The 16,512-nt window shown below is 49.1% G+C and overlaps 1 protein-coding gene across 1 annotated transcript in view; it reads right to left on the bottom strand.

Annotated features, from left to right (window-relative positions):
- Positions 1 to 16,512, bottom strand: part of LOC121541598 (whirlin-like) — a 143,429-nt gene that overhangs the window by 60,415 nt on the left and 66,502 nt on the right. The window contains exons 2-3 of the mRNA XM_041850730.2: positions 12,542 to 12,760; positions 12,032 to 12,157 (exon numbers count right to left, since the gene is read on the bottom strand). Of these exons, the coding sequence (XP_041706664.2) occupies positions 12,032 to 12,157; positions 12,542 to 12,760 (345 nt within the window). The remainder of the gene's footprint in view (positions 1 to 12,031; positions 12,158 to 12,541; positions 12,761 to 16,512) is intronic.

Here is a 16,512-nt window from a genome sequence, read left to right as displayed (position 1 = left end):
CCAGCTATTCAACCAGCAGCAACAACAGTTCCAACTGCAGCAACAACAGCTAGCCCAAGCCCTGCAACTACTCTCAAGCCCGGCTACTCCACCTGCACCCCCCCTGGTCCTTTTGTTCCTGTACCACCGATACTCCTTCATCCCTCCGCTGGAGGTCCCAATGCTGCAGGCCCGGCAGTGCTGCCACCAGATCCCCACGCTCCTGAACCAAGGATTGGGAACCCGGAACGCTTTGATGGCAACCAGAAGCAAGTAAGACCATTCTTGAGCAGCTGCCGAATCCAGTTTGCACTACAGCCCAGGACTTTCTCAACAGAGGGAGCCAAGGTGGGGTATGTCATCACACATCTCACCGGTCGAGCTCGGTTGTGGGGAACGGCGGAATTCGACCGGCAAACCCCAGCCTGTGCCTCCTTCAGTGCCTTTGAGGAGGAGATGTTAAAGGTCTTTGACCTAGGCTCGCCAACAGCCGAGCGTCACAAGCTCTGCTCACCATCCGTCAGGGCAATCGGACAGTGGCAGACTTCTCCATTGACTTTCGTACCCTGGCCAGTCAAAGCTCGTTTAACCCAGAGGCACTGGTGCAAGCCTTCCTCCATAGCCTGGCGGACTATATCAAGGACGAGCTTGTTTCCCATGACCCGCCCTCAACGCTTGATGCCGCCATTGACCTTGCCGTTCGCATTGACCGCCGTATACAGACCCGGAGGAGGGAGAGGGGCCGTCTCAGTCAACCTGCCATCCGTACTCGGGTCGATACCGCTTCTGTCCAGCCCCTGCCTGTCAAGTCCCATAGCCAACTCAATCAGCCTGAGCCCATGGAGATTGGCCGTGCCTCTCTGACTCCCGAGGAGCGTCGGCGCCGTCTAAGCTCCAACCTTTGCCTCTACTGTGGTGGCGAGAATCACCGTGTCGCTACTTGTCCGGCAAAAGCCGCAGCTCACCAGGTGTAGGGGAGATCCGGGTGAGCTCAACAAGCCTTCAGTCTCCCTCCATCCGAAAGACCCTGCTTCATCTCCGCCTTCAGCTTTCTGACAAGACTCATACATTGGCCGCCCTTGTGGATTCCGGAGCCGAAGCAAACATCATGGACCCTGAGCTTGCACAGCAACTGGGCGTGAACCATCATCAACTGACACAACCCATTCCTGCACGAGCCCTGGATGGGCATCATCTTGGCACTGTCACTCATATCTCCGCCCCTGTGACAATCCTGCTGTCAGGAAACCACCAGGAGTCCATCCAGTTTCACCTCCTACACTCACCTGGCCAACCACTCATTCTTGGATACCCGTGGCTCCGTCAGCACAACCCCCACATCGACTGGGAAACAGGAACAGTCCGTGGAGTGGGGGAAGGAGTTGTCACCAGACCTGTTTAAGGGGGGCCACCCTGCCCGTTCACCGGGAAGGATCTAGCGCTACCTCCGACATATCCAATGTTCCGGCCTGTTACCACAGCCTGAAAGAGGTGTTCAACAAATCCAAGGCGACATCTCTACCCCCACACAGACCCTATGACTGCGCGATTGATCTCCTGCCTGGCACAGCACCTCCCAAGGGTCGTCTGTATTCACTGTCAGCCCCGGAAAGAAAGGCCATGGAGGACTACATTAATGACTCTCTTGCCTCCGGGATAATTAGACCGTCGTCTTCCCCGCAGGAGCGGGGATTCTTCTTTGTCGGCAAGAAGGACGGTTCTCTTCGTCCATGCATAGATTACCGGGGTCTGAACGACATCACGGTTAAGAATCGCTACCCACTGCCCTTACTTTCGTCTGCCTTAACTGCTGCAGGGAGCCACTGTATTCACTAAGCTGGACCTTCGCAATGCCTACCATCTGGTGCGGATGAGGGAGGGAGACGAATGGAAGACAGCGTTCAACACACCAACCGGCCACTATGAATATCTCGTCATGCCCTTCGGCCTCACCAATGCCCCAGCAGTTTTTCAAGCCCTAGTGAATGATATCCTCAGGGACATGCTAAATACGTTCGTATTTGTGTACCTTGACGATATTTTAATATTCTCAAAGACTCTGTCAGAACACACGCACCACGTCCGGTTGGTCCTGCGCCGCCTGCTGGAGAACTCTCTTTTCGTGAAGGCAGAGAAGTGCGAGTTCCATGCCAAGACCGTTTCATTCCTGGGGTATGTGGTGACCGAGGGCAGCATTCAGATGGATCTCACGAAGGTGTCGGCTGTCACTTCCTGGCCAGTTCCTGAGTCTCGGAAGAAGTTGCAACAGTTCCTGGGCTTTGCCAACTTTTATAGGAGATTCATCAGAAACTATAGCACAGTGGCTGCACCCCTCACGGCGCTAACCAGCACTAAACAACCGTACTCAATGGACATCAGCTGCTGATAAGGCCTTCAATATCCTCAAGACATGTTTCACTTCTGCTCCCATCCTCCAGATGCCAGATGCAGCAAGGCAGTTTGTGGTGGAGGTAGATGCTTCGGACGTGGGAGTGGGTGCAGTGCTTTCTCAAAGAGCAGCTGAGGATGGCAAGATGCACCCCTGTGCCTTCTACTCCCGTCGGCTAACCCCTGCCGAATGCAACTACGACATTGGGAACCGCGAGCTGTTGGCTGTCAAGCTCGCCCTTGAAGAATGGCGGCACTGGTTAGAGGGGTCAAAGGAACCATCCGTAGTGGACAGACCACAAGAACCTGGAGTATATCCAAACAGCCAGGAGGCTGAATTCCCGTCAACAGCGGTGGTCTCTGTTCTTTACGCGCTTCAATTTCACGCTCTCTACCGCCCGGGATCTCGCAACATCAAACCTGATGCTCTTTCCCGGATGTTTCAGAAGGACGAGACCACCGCCATGACAGCTCCCATTCTTCCCAGCCACTTGGTCGTAGCGGCCCTCACCTGGGAGATCGAGAAGCAGGTCATGGAGGCTCTTCGGGACCAGCCAGGTCCAAGCACCAGCGCCCCCAACCGTCTGTTTGTTCCAGCAAATCTCAGGTCACCTGTGATTCAGTGGGGGCACGAATCCCGTCTGGCCTGTCATCCCGGCATCACTCGCACCCTTCATCTGGTCCGCCAGCGGTTCTGGTGGCGGGGGATGAGACGGGATGTCCGAGAATTCATCCGAGCTTGTCCCACTTGTAACCGAAACAAGACTCCCAACCAGCCTCCTGCTGGGTTGCTGCAACCCTACTCATACCCAAGAGGCCCTGGTCCCACGTTTCACTGGACTTTGTTACGGGCCTTCCGCCCTCTGACGGACACACAGTCATCCTTACCATTGTTGACCGCTTTAGTAAGATGACCCACTTCGTGCCCCTTCCCAAACTACCCTCTGCTAAAGAGACCTCCCAGGTGGTCCTGGAACATGTGTTTCGTATCCATGGCCTACCCCAGGATATAGTGTCAGACCGGGGCCCGCAATTCTCAGCAACCTTTTGGAAGGAGTTCTGTCATCTCCTTGGGGCCACCGCCAGCCTATCGTCTGATTCCACCCGCAGTCAAACGGCCAGACTGAACGCATGAACCAGGAGCTGGAGAAGGCACTGAGGTGTGTGGCTTCCCAAAATCCCCGGGCCTGGGCTCAACACCTGCTCTGGGTGGAATATGCCCATAATTCACTCACCAGTTCCTCCACCGGGCTCTCCCCCTTTCAGTGTGTCTACGGGTATCAACCTCCACTGTTTGCCAGCCAGGAGGCGGATGCCACCTGTCCGTCTGCTCTTGCGTATGCCCGCCGCTGCCGCCGCACTTGGGCCCAGGCTCGCACTGTGCTCCTGAAGTCTGGAACCAGCTACGCCGCTCGGTGCCAACCGACGGAGGACCCCAGCACCTACTTACCGGGTTGGTCAGAAGGTCTGGCTGTCTGCCCGGATCTGCCGCTGCGGGGTTGTATCACGAAGGCTGGCCCCTCGCTTCATTGGTCCTTTTCCTGTGCAGAAAGTCATCAGTCCAACGGCGGTCCGACTTCAGTTGCCCGCTTCCATGCGGGTCCACCCCACCTTCCACGTCTCCAAGGTCAGGCCGGTCCATGAAAGTCCCCTGGTCCCTGCAGCTCCGGCGCCACCTCCTCCGCGCCTCGTAGATGGCGGTCCTGTCTTCACCGTCCGGCGGCTGCTCCGCTCTAGGCGAAGGGGTGGGGTCTCCAGTACCTCGTTGATTGGGAGGGATATGGTCCAGAGGAGAGGACCTGGATCCCGGCCAGGAGGATAGTGGACCGGACCCTTATCACTGACTTCCACCGACTACATCCTGATCAGCCTGCAATCCGTAGGGGGCCGTCCCAAGAGGGGTTCCTAGCCGTCCGGCCCGCCCTGCTCCTGTCTCAGTGCCTGTCCTGTCTCCCGACCGTGACCCTCCAGCTCCTTCTGAGGATGAGGAGATTCACTCGGACCGCTCGGAGGAGTTCTGACCCGCCGCCTGCTCCCCTCCACCCTCCCGGCATGATGTTGTTCTTGGGACTTCTGGGGCCGTCCCTTGGAGGGGGGTCCTGTCATGAGCACTCTCTCTCCCTGGTAGCAACATTAATTGCATTCAATTATCTTCCACTCTGCTCACCTCCCCTCTCTCTACTCAGCCTAACTAGCTCCACCTGCCCTGCTCTGCTCTTGTTACCTGGCCAGCTGCACTGCATTTCCCACTCACCATCCTCACCTTGCCTCACTCTGTTCTAATTACTCTGCCAGCTGAACTGCATTTCCCCACTACCACTCCCAGTATATCAAGCCCTGGTTTTCAGCCAAGCCCTGTCAGATCGTCTTCAAACCCGGACCAGTAACCTGCCTGTCTGCGCTCTGACTCCTGTTTGTGATACCGATCCTTTCTTGACTGCCTCCTTGTTCTACTGCCCCGTCTATCCCAACCTGCCTTCTGGACCTCGACTACTCTCCGATCTTCAGCCCCTCCGGTAACTCGTTTCTGCCTTCTGTCTCTCACCACGATATTTGCCCAGCCCTGATCTGTACTTCTGCCTGCCATTCATATTGCTGTTGTGTGTGTGTGTTCCCCCAGGTCTCCGACCACCAGATGAGCGTGCCCAGACGTTTCACCACCCTCAGCCCGATACGCCGCTCCATCACTGGGGAACACACACACTAAGCACTTGGACTGGACACCCCGGACATTTGGTGACCCCCGGAGCACAGGTACCCACAGGAGGACCCTGAAAGACCCCTGACACCCCTGGGACTCCTCTTCCCGCCTGTAACCTTGAATAAAGAACTCTGAATTTGAACTTGCGCTCTTGGGTCCTCTTCTGTTCGTGACACATAGCATTCATCTACAATGGTATACCAACAGGAATAAACCCACAATATGACATACTCTATGGTGCAGATCCCAACATGGATTTAAAGACACCATATGCATCTCAAATGGAACCCTATTCCTTATGTAGGGCCCATATGGCTCTGGTCAAAGTAGTGTGCTATATAAGGAATAGGGTGCCATTTGGGACACAACCATCTCCGTTCTGTAGAGGGGCGAGGGGGAGATGGACGGCCCCCTGGCCTGCGTGCTACGCCTGTAATAACCCCATCAGTCAAGGTGTTGGGCCCAGCGGGCTCCAATGGGTTACCAGACCTAGACCCCCCCTATCCCCCCAAGAGAGTTGGGTCTCCTCCCCACTGGTCTCTTATAACCAGCCCACAGGGGGCCATTACAGAGTACTAGGCTGGAACATTACAGAGACACATTCACAAAACACCACGGAATAGAATGATAATGTACATCAAGGTTGCAGCGTACTGTATGGACGCATGTCGAATACCTAATTTCATAGGGTCGGTACCGATGGTTGCTATAAGGTATCATTGAAGTGGGTTTGTGGTGGTGTCTGTGTGTTATGTGTGTGTGTGTTTTTCCGTGTCCATCGTGTGTGTGCGTGTGTGAATTCCATGCGTATCCATGTGTGTTGTCTCATGCTCCCCCAAACTCGTCAAAAGCGTGTGTCTCGGCACCAGGATACCAGGTGTCCATTGAAGCGTTGTTCAATCTCCCCCGTCAACAAAGGTACGGACGCAACACATCAGACAGAGACGTGGATATATTTAGATCCTGCCACACTGCCTCCACTTTGTTTTTCCTCATGGCCTACTGTGAAATGTATACATGCTGCTCACTAGAACAGAGGACATGACAGGCATTTCACCATTTCAATATACAGGTAACAACATTCACCTTCCCTATCAAACCACCATGCATCTAAACTCAGAGGTAAAAAAAAAAAACGAGACTTCTGAAAAACCTGAAGAAGCAAAACAATCTCCTCGAGATTTAAGACGACATTGAGGCATAAGGAGAAAGCAAGAGATGGATGGATTGAGGGAGACAGAGAGAGGTAAACAGACAAGCGTCTGAAACAGAGCAAAGAGAGACGGATGAAGAGAAAGAAACAGACTTATTACTCTCAAATGTAATGATGATGTTGAGCCTTTGAGCCTCCTTCTCACTCTCTCTCCCTCGCTATCTCTCCCTTTCCTTCTCCGTCTACCTCTCTCTCTCTTTTGCTCTCCCTCCTTCTCTCTCTCTCTCCCTCTACCAATCCCTGCAGGGCTTCAATAAAAACACCCCAACCAACCAGTGTCATTACTCTCTCAACCCCAGCCCCCCCTCTTTTGCACAGTCTTCATTTCCCTTGGGAGGGCTTGTCAGTCGCTAACAACACGGAGGATCCATATCCTGCCTTGAGTGTGTGTCTGGGTCCTCTAATAGGTGGCTGTAGAAGTGCCTGCTTGGCCAGTGGGTGTCGAACAGGCGCGAGACGAGCCATTGATGGGAGTCAGATCCTTCAGAAGGAGTGCCCACACTTCAACTATCCTTCCTATCTCTTAGTGACCTAATGTGTGACAGACTGCTCAAACACACTGAAAAAGAGCACCAGCAACTGGTTTAGATACAACTTTGCGAGCGTCCCAGTTACAGGAAATAAATTACCAGTAGGAAACAGGGATACAATTCACACTTTATTACCACACACCAAGCTAGTAGTAGTGAGTAGTGGTTTCATGGTACTCAGACAATAACACCATATGCCATTTAGCAGACACTTTTATGGGTGGTCCTGGGAATCAAACCCACTACACTGGCATTACAAGAGCCATGCTCTACCAACTGAGCTACAAAGGACCATGATGATACTGGGGAAAGTCCCAGGTGAGGATTGTCCATTGGTGGAAAGGCCCAGTTGCTGAGTTGTGATGGAGGACAGGAGTTTACAGATACCTTCTCAACCTGCCCTCCTAGGAACAACTAAGGAGTTCAGAAATACTGTTTGTCGGTTCCCCTATCCTAGGTAGGCCACTGATTGGCTGGAAGAGGTCAGGTGACCCAGGGAAAGTGTTCCAGAAGCTGAGCTGTGAATTGAGAGCCCATCCCCTCAGCACCTCTGCTCTCTGCAGAGTAATAAAGGTAGGCAGAGTTGAGAGCCTGCCTTAGAAAAGTTAGAGGACTTTCTACACAGCCCAATCACACACCTGAGCTGTTCCCTTCCCACTCAGACAGCTGGTGAGTCTAACAGCCCTACAACAGGAGTCTGAATGGTCTCCACTCACAGGCAGAGGTGTTCAGACGACTGCAGAGAGTACTTCTCTCTCCCCATCTAATCACCCATGTGTCTGTGCTAGGGTTTCATATTTTCCTGGTATTTTACAAATCACTTTTCTCCCGGGTAAGCCGGTATTTCCCGCCAAAACCGGTTGTGTAATTCTACAGCATGTAAAGCACATAAATGTAATGTCTAGATTTGATTAGCGCTTTGATCAGCATGAAAATTCAAAGCCTGATGCTACCTGAGCCAAATGAGCCCTACATTAAAGACATTTTATGAGCCCTACATTAAAGACATTTTATGAGCCCAAGCCCAAAAAATCCTAACTGATTGTGCTGTTATGGAATAAATATAATAGGCTATAGGCTACCCCACATTACACACGACAAAAAACAACAACATATAAGCCCATAGACGTATGGTCTCTTGGGTAAATAAATTAAACAAGCTCCAGTAACCTTTTTGAGTGTGGACTGTAATACTGTACTGTATTGTATTGTATTATATGTACTGGAATTACGAACCTCGTTCAAACCATGAAGCTGGGAGAGAACACGAGATGCTGGTGCATGACAGGCAGCCTACAAAGTTACAATTATAGGCTAGCGAATTTGATTTTGAAATATAATAGGGCCCATTTAAAATGTGTGTAATTAGTAGGCTGACGCATTAGCTTACCGTTCATTATATTTCCCCTAATCTTGAGTGATGTGCGTATTACCTCCTCGTTCTCTCTCTATTGTCGCTTCATTCCTTCCTCACTCTCAACAGTTCAATTAAATACGTTTAGTTGTCCGTATCTTCATCATTGTAATGGCATGCTTGAATAATATAGGACTAGAATAAGATGCAAACGTCTTTCTCCTCTCTTTGCAAAGATTGAATGGTGTGAATAAATAATTGCTATAGCCTATTGCCATCTCTCTCTTCTTTCACACTCCTTGCGAGTTATTTTGGCTGCTGTATTTAACATTCGGCAAACAAGAGCAAACTTGCATCCCTTTTCGAATAGTCTATTAGTATAAGAAAAAAAAAAGTCCAACAAGCTATTCTAGTCCACCTTTTCCTGGGAATCCACAAGAGCTAAGGAGAGAGGCAAGCGGAGAGCAGGTGCGTATTGTGCAAGAGGTTATAAGTTAGAAGCTTATATTAACCAATCATTCATTGGCTAAAAGACGTAGGCTAGGACATCTACATGTATACACTACAAGGCCAAAAGTATGTGGACACATGCTTGTCAAACATCTCATTCCAAAATCATGGGCATTAATATGGAGTTGGTCCCCCCTTTGCTGCTATAACAGCCTCCACTCTTGTGGGAAGGTTGGAACATTGCTGCGGGGACTTGCTTCCATTCAGCCACAAGAGCATTAGTAAGGTCAGGCATTGATGTTGGGCGATTAGGCCTGGCTCGCTGTCGGCGTTCCAATTCATCCCACAGGTGTTCAATGGAGTTGAGGTCAGGGCTCTGTGCAGGCCAGTCAAGTTCTTCCACACCGATCTCGACAAATCATTTCTGTATGGACCTCGCTTTGTGCAAGGGGGCATTGTCATGCTGAAACAGGAAACTTTTGTTACAAAGTTGGAAGCGCAAAATCTTCTAGAATGTCATTGTATGCTGTAGCATTAAGATTTCCCTTCACTGGAACTAATGGGCATAGCCCGAACCATCAAAAACAGCCCTAGACCATTATTTCTCCTCCATCAAACTTTACAGTTGGCACTATGCATTGCGGCAGGTAGTGTTCTCCTTGCATCCGCCAAACCCAGATTTGTCCGTCGGACTGCCAGCGTGATTCATCACTCTAGAGAATGCGTTTCAACTGCTCCAGAGTCCAATGGCGGCGAGATTTACTCCACTCCAGCAGACTCTTGGCATTGCGCATGGTGACAATAGGCTTGTGTGCGGCTGCTCGGCCATGGAAACCCATTTCATGAAGCTCCCAACGAACAGTTCTTGTGCTGACACTGCTTCCAGAGGCAGTTTGGAAATCGGTAGTGAGTGTTGCAACCAAGGACAGATTCAGCACTTGGCAGTCCCGTTCTGTGAGCTTGTGTGGCCTACCACTTCGCGGCTGAGCCGTTGTTGCTCCTAGACGTTTCCACTTCACAATAACAGCACTTACAGTTGACTGAGGTGGGTCTAGCAGGGCGGACATTTGACGAACTGACTTGTTGGAAAGGTGGCATCCTAGTCACTGAGCTCTTCAGTAAGGCCATTCTACTGTCAATGTTAGGCTATGGAGATTGCATGGCTGTGTGCTCGATTTCATACAGCTTTCAGCAATGGGTGTGGCTGAAATAGCCGAATCCACTAATTTGAGGGGGTGTCCACATACTTTTGTATATACAGTACCAGTCAAAAGTTTGGACACACCTACTCATTCAAGGGTTTTTCTTTATTTTTACTATTTTCTACATTGTAGAATAATAGTGAAGACATCAAAACTATGAAATAACACATATGGAATCATGTAGTAACCAAAAAAGTGTTAAACAAATCAAAATATATTTTATATTTGAAATTCTTCAAAGTAGCCACGTTTCGCCTTGATGACAGCTTTGCAGACTCTTGGCATTCTCTCAACCAGCTTCATGAGGTAGTCCCCTGGAATGCATTTCAATTAACAGGTGTGCCTTGTTAAAAGTTAATTTGTGGAATTTATTTCCTTCTTAATGCATTTGAGCCAATCAGTTGTGTTGTGACAAGGTAGGGGTGGTATACAGAAGATAGCCCTATTTGATAAAAGTCCATTTTATGGCAAGAACAGCTCAAATAAGCAAAGAGAAACGAAAGTCCATTTGTACTTTAAGAAATGAAGGTCAGGTCAGTCAATCTGGAACATTTCAAGAACTTTGAAAGTTTCTTCAAGTGCAGTCACAGAAACCATCAAGCGCTATGATGAAGGAAGACCCAGAGGTACCTCTGCTGCAGAGGATAAGTACATTAGAGTTAACTGCACCTCAGATTGCAGCCCAAATAAATGCTTCACAGAGTTCAAGTAACAGACACATCTCAACATCAACTGTTCAGAAGAGACTGCAAAGAAACCACTACCATAGGACACTAATAATAAGAAGAGACTTGCTTGGGCCAAGAAACACAAGCAATGGACAATTAGACCGGTGGATATCTGTCCTTTGGTCTGAGGAGTCCAAATTTGAGATTTTTGGTTTCAAGCGCCGTGTCTTTGTCAGCCGCGGTGTAGGTGAAAATATGATCTCCGTATGTGTGGTTCCCACCGTGAAGCACGGAGGAGGAAGTGTGATGGTGTGGGGGTGCTTTGCTGGTGGCACTGTCTGTGATTTATTTAGAATTCAAGGCACACTTAACCAGCATGGCTACCACAGCATTCTGCAGCGATACGCCATCCCATCTGGTTCGCGCTTAGTGGGACTATCATATGTTTTTCAACAGGACAATGACCCAAAACACACATCCTGGCTGTGTAAGGGCTGTTTGACCAAGAAGGAGAGTGATGGAGTGCTGCATCAGATGACCTGGCCTCCACGAGATGGTTTGGGATGAGTTGGACCGCAGAGTGAAGGAAAAGCAGCCAACAAGTGCTCAGCATATGTGGGAACTCCTTCAAGCCTGTTGGAAAAGTATTCCAGGTGACTACCTCATGAAGCTGCTTGAGAGAATGCAAAGCTGTCATCAAGGCAAAGGGTGGCTACTTTGAAGAATCTAAAATATATTTGTTCAACACTTTTTTGGTTACTACATGATTCCATATGTGTTATTTCATAGTTTTGATGTCTTCACTATTATTATACAATGTAGAAAATAGTACAAAATAAAGAAAAACCCTTGAATGAGTAGGTGTGTCCAAACTTTTGACTGGTACTGTATATAAAAATCATCTTTACAATAAAAACATAAGTTGACCCCCGAAAGTTTAAACGCGCATTCAGATATATTACTAGTCCTAATATTACTGTAGCATAGGCTACGCTGCAGCAAATGTATCTGTTACAAGACAAAAAGTTACCAGCTGATGAGATGATACATGCATTGCGAACTGTGAGATGAGATGCACTGTCTGTCCCCACCCTGAGCGTTGATGATTGATCATGCAGATAGCAGAGCATAGAAGGCCGTAGAGAAGACAGATTTAGACATGGCATATAATTTAACAGTTCCATTTCACGTCATGCTGTTCATAGAAATTATTTATTATAATTATATTTCTCACTGTTATTTATCCCGGGAAACGGGAGTGGGTTTGGGCAGGAAATCTCTGTAAATCTTGGTAACCTGGTTCCCGCTATTAAACCTTAGTCTGTGCACCTGATACCCACTGCAGAGAATATAGATAAAACAGGGAGCACAAAGTAGAGAGGAGGGAAATGATACAGAGAAAGAGAAAGAGAGAAAAATAACAGAGGGAGAGAGGAGGAACTGCCCGAGACAATATTCAGCACCATGGACAGCTCTAGTGACCTCAAAAGTAGTGCACTATACGGAATAGGGTGCCATTTGGGACTCAACCCACGTCAGTGGTTACCTTGAGTCCCCCACACTCTGCAGCAGAGCCCCGGTCCACTCCTGTGATGTAGATCCCCAAGGCATACTCTGCCCCACCCCGGATCATCAGACCCAGCGAACGGCCATCATCCAATACCAAGTTCACCTGACAGAGAGACGGGGGGGGGAGAAAAAAAAGATATGGATTCCAGCATTGTCTAAGATTCTGAATGTCTTTTTTACAGCAAGTTCAGCAGCTATTGTGCCTATTGTTGGTGAGATATTATTGGCTAAACAGAGGATGGCGGACCCATTTGTCGCAACAATAAAATATTATGATTCATGTTAGAGCCCTGAACAGCTGACATCTGGAAAAACTGTGTAAATGACCAACACCAAATTACACTAAACTATGGCATTTTAAGAGGCCAGCGATATTGTGGATGGACTCGGAGTCTATCTGGGTGGGTACTTGTGTTTTCAGTGACCTTTCACCCTAACAGCCAACCAACTGGGGATCAACTGTGTGTGTGTTTGACTACAGGCTCACCTTCTTCTCGTCTCCCTCCTGCAGTAGCTGCATGTTGCTGCGTCGCTGGCTGTCGGTGCGTCTCAGGGTGGCACTGCGGTGCTCTGGGAGGTCAGGGGGAGGGGACACACTACGACCCTGAGGATCCACCCAGGTGTACACATGATTAGTAACATAACCCCCCGGGATACGCCCCACCGACCGCACGCACAGGGACAGCTTCTTACTGCCCTTTAACACCTAGAGAAAGGAGAGAAGGGGTGGAGGAGAGAGGAGAGGATGGGTGGATGGGAGGGGTTAGAGAAAGAGAAGATAAAATCAGATGAAAAAGTAAATCTTTCACAAATCATCCAAATCATCCATTCCTACATGAGCAAGCGCTTCAAAGCACAAAGTATGTACAGATCCTACTGGTAATTAATCAATCATACATGCATGCATACAAGCACGCACGCACACACACATTTGATAAACTGAGAAAAGAACACTGAGTTGTGCCTCATTGATTTCTGATATGATTGCAGTTACAGCAGACTATGTTTGTGCAGTGTGTTGTGGTGAATGCATCAGAGTGTAAAAAGATCATACTATTCCTCTGTAGTACAGTCAGATCATATGTAGTACAGTCATATATTTTAGACTGTTCTCCTAGGGCCGTATGTAACACGCATCTCAGAGTAGGAGTGCTGATCCTAGATTGAATCCTATATATGAATACAGCCTCTGTTTTACAGAGAATCAATGGAGAGTTGGAGTACTAGGAGTGCTACTTAGCTCCTAATACACAGAGTTATGCAGAGGCTTCTGGCCTCCTCTGAGAAAAGGGCTGACAAACTCTTAGAGGAAAAACAACTTCTAAAGAGTCGATTTAGTAGATCCTCTGTTTTCCCCTGAGCATCTGGGAACCTCGCCCTCCAACCAAGGTGCATGAATTGAGATTGCAAACTAAAGAGAAGACGAAATTCAGCAACTCTTGGAGGACAGTGGAAGTTCATAAAAATGCTTATTTATTGTTAAAAGTAAAACCGATGTGTTTCGGTCATTCGTAGCATTCATCAGGGTTTTGCACCTGGCTCAGAGCGCTAGTGACAGTAGACATTACATTGTGGGGGCTTTGATTGGGTCAAGACGGAGAACAGTCTAAATCAAAGCAATCATGGTTGCATATGAAAGTGTAAGGGTTGGGGTGAGGTGTGACCCAGGTGCGGTGCAGGATATACAGTAGGCAGTAGGCAGAGATAGTACAAAAATGATCTTTACTGGTGGTCACAAAGCCAAAATACTAAATAATGGACTTATCACGATAAAAGAAAGGCGGAGCAAATAAGTCTCCAAAAACCGGCTGACAGCCAAAATACGAAATACTACCTAAGACTGAAACAAATAACGAAACAGGGAGAACACATCTCAAGTACCTGTACATAGAGAAACTAGCAGAGAAAACTGAGCAAGGGAACACAGGGAAGTGAGGGCATAAATACACAGGTGAACAGGTAGACACAGGTGACACCAATAGCATACTGATTAGTACAGACAGTGAACGAGGAGGTGCCTAAGGTTGTCGGAGGATGACACCTAGTGGGTCGCTCCGGAACTGCGACCCCCTCCTGTAATATGAAAGTGCCATTACAAACACTTCTAAACTGATCAATTTCATCTGAATAATCTCGAGACCCAGAACAAAATCTTGTGTTAGCTAGCTAGCTACCTCCATTCTGTCACCAGAGATTACACCTGGAATTCCTATTGTGGCACTAACATTATCAGTATTCTAAAGGGGGAGGAGATGCAGATATAGGAATGGACTTTATATTGTGTGCATCTGAAAGTATGGGAGTAGATGTGTGTCTGTGGGCCACTTTGCCAAGTCTGTCCTGCTGTGATTTATGAGGTCCAGCAGGCTGTCTCTCTCGTGGTGCGTGCCACCGTGCTGGGAGAACTAATGTTCCTTTGCATTTATAGGAAAGAGAATAGAAAGCGGAAAATGAACTGTGTTTAGATTCAATGGAAATTAAAAGGGCTGAGAGAGTTTGGTAGAGTAGTACTTAGGAAGGGCGGGATGGGAGGAAGGGAAGTGGGGGAATGGGAGAAGGGTGGAAGAAGGGAAGGGAGAGCGGGTAAAGAGGGATGAGGGTAAAAGGACAGAGGATAAACTGTTCCCACTGTGAATAAAGGCACAACAGTCATTTAAAACAGTGCTGTTCTACAGTGGCAGCAGCAGTGGTCCTAATATGTTGTGTCCTTGCAGGAAAGCGCTGACTGGGACAGAGCCTGATGGAGTGCATCAGTAAGGCTCTCAGCTACAGGACATAATGGCTGGTAACGGGAAATAAAGGGAAAAATTGGAAAAGGTAAAGCCAGGTAATATACAGGCAGCAATCAGGCAAGAGCATAAAAAACGAAATCCCACTAATGAAAATCCAGACTGCCCCATTCTATATATATACACGCTACACTACCAGTACTGTGTGTGTGTGTGTACCATAGCTACTGTATACCTATTCTTTCAAAATAATGTCATCTGGGGAAGTAACGGTGTGCGTGCGTGTGTGTGTGTTTGTGTGTCTCAGATTAAGGGGTTGTGGTAGGGACAGTTGTGGTCCCACATTGAGCCTCCAGAAGGGCCCATGGATTTTATGCCACCAAGAGAAAAGGGTCTGCCCTTGTTTCCCGGTGTAACATCTTTTTAGGGGGCTACGAGGACGTCCTGGCTCCTATAATGAAAACACAGCTAATTGTTTCTGGTAATTGGCAGCGCTTGGCAGGTTCCTTTAACAGGCATGCACTGTCACGCCCTGACCTATGGAACTCTTGTTTGTTGAGTCAGGGTGTGAATGTCTATTGTAGTTCTATGTTATGTATATCTATGTTTAGGTTCTAGTTGTTCTATGTCTATGTTTGGCCGGGTATGATTCCCAATCAGAGGCAGCTGTCGTTCGTTGTCTCTGATTGGGGATCATACTTAGGTAGCCTATTTCCTACGTTGTATTGTGGGATCTTGTTCCGTTTAGGCTTGTATGTGTATAGCCTGAGGACTTCACGTTACGTTGTTTCTTGTTTTGTTGTATGTTTATTGAGTTAATAAACATGTACGCTTTTCACGCTGCACCTTGGTCCGACCCGTCTCTCAACGATCGTGACAGAAGATCCCACCACAAAAGGACCAAGCAGCGTGCCGAGGAGGAGCGAATAGCTTTGTCACAGGTGGGCAAATGGTGGTCATGGGAGGAGATATTCGCTGGGAAAGGACCCTGGGCGAAGGTACAGGCCCTGGCAAGAGAGGATCAACGACGACGCCAACGGGACCAACCGCTGAGGAAGCCCGAGAGGCAAACCCAATAAAAATTTTTGGGGGGGCTAGAGGGGTGGTCGGGGATCGAGAGAGAAGAGCCCCGACCACTGCACCCTGTGGGGTTCCAGTTGGAGGCCCTACGACCATGGGAACAGGAATGGGAACAGTTTTACAGGGAGGAGTCGGAGGAGGACGACGACGATGAGGTTCTGTTCGCTAACTCGTCGGGGCTCCCGGAGGAGTCCTCACTGGAGGAGGATTGGCGAGAGAGAAAGAAGGACTGGAGCAGTCTGAGAGAGGAGGCCACCACTTTACGGGGGCTGTTAGCTCAGAGGGAGCAGGAGTTATCCTTTCAGAGCGAGGCGCTACAGGAGGCTCAAATGGAGAAGGAAGTAGTGGAGGCACGGAGAGAGGAGCTGGTCAGGCAACAAAAGGAGCGTGTGTTCATTGAGGAACCTAGGTATGCAGAGATACGCACTGTGTCGCCAGTGCGCATTCACAGCCCAGTGCGTCCTGTGCCAGCGCCCCGCACGTGCCGTGCGAAAGTGGGCATCCTGCCAGGACGGGTTGTGCCAGCTCTAAGCTCCAGACCTCCAGTGCGCCTCCACAGCCCGGTACGGCCTGTGCCAGCTCCTTGCACCAAACCAGTGGTGCCTGTCGCCAGCCCGGTACGCCCCGTACCTACTCCCCGCACCAAACC

This window comes from Coregonus clupeaformis, chromosome 27, assembly GCF_020615455.1.
Source record: "Coregonus clupeaformis isolate EN_2021a chromosome 27, ASM2061545v1, whole genome shotgun sequence".
Taxonomy (NCBI): domain Eukaryota; kingdom Metazoa; phylum Chordata; class Actinopteri; order Salmoniformes; family Salmonidae; genus Coregonus; species Coregonus clupeaformis.
This window is presented reverse-complemented; position numbering and strand designations above follow the sequence as displayed.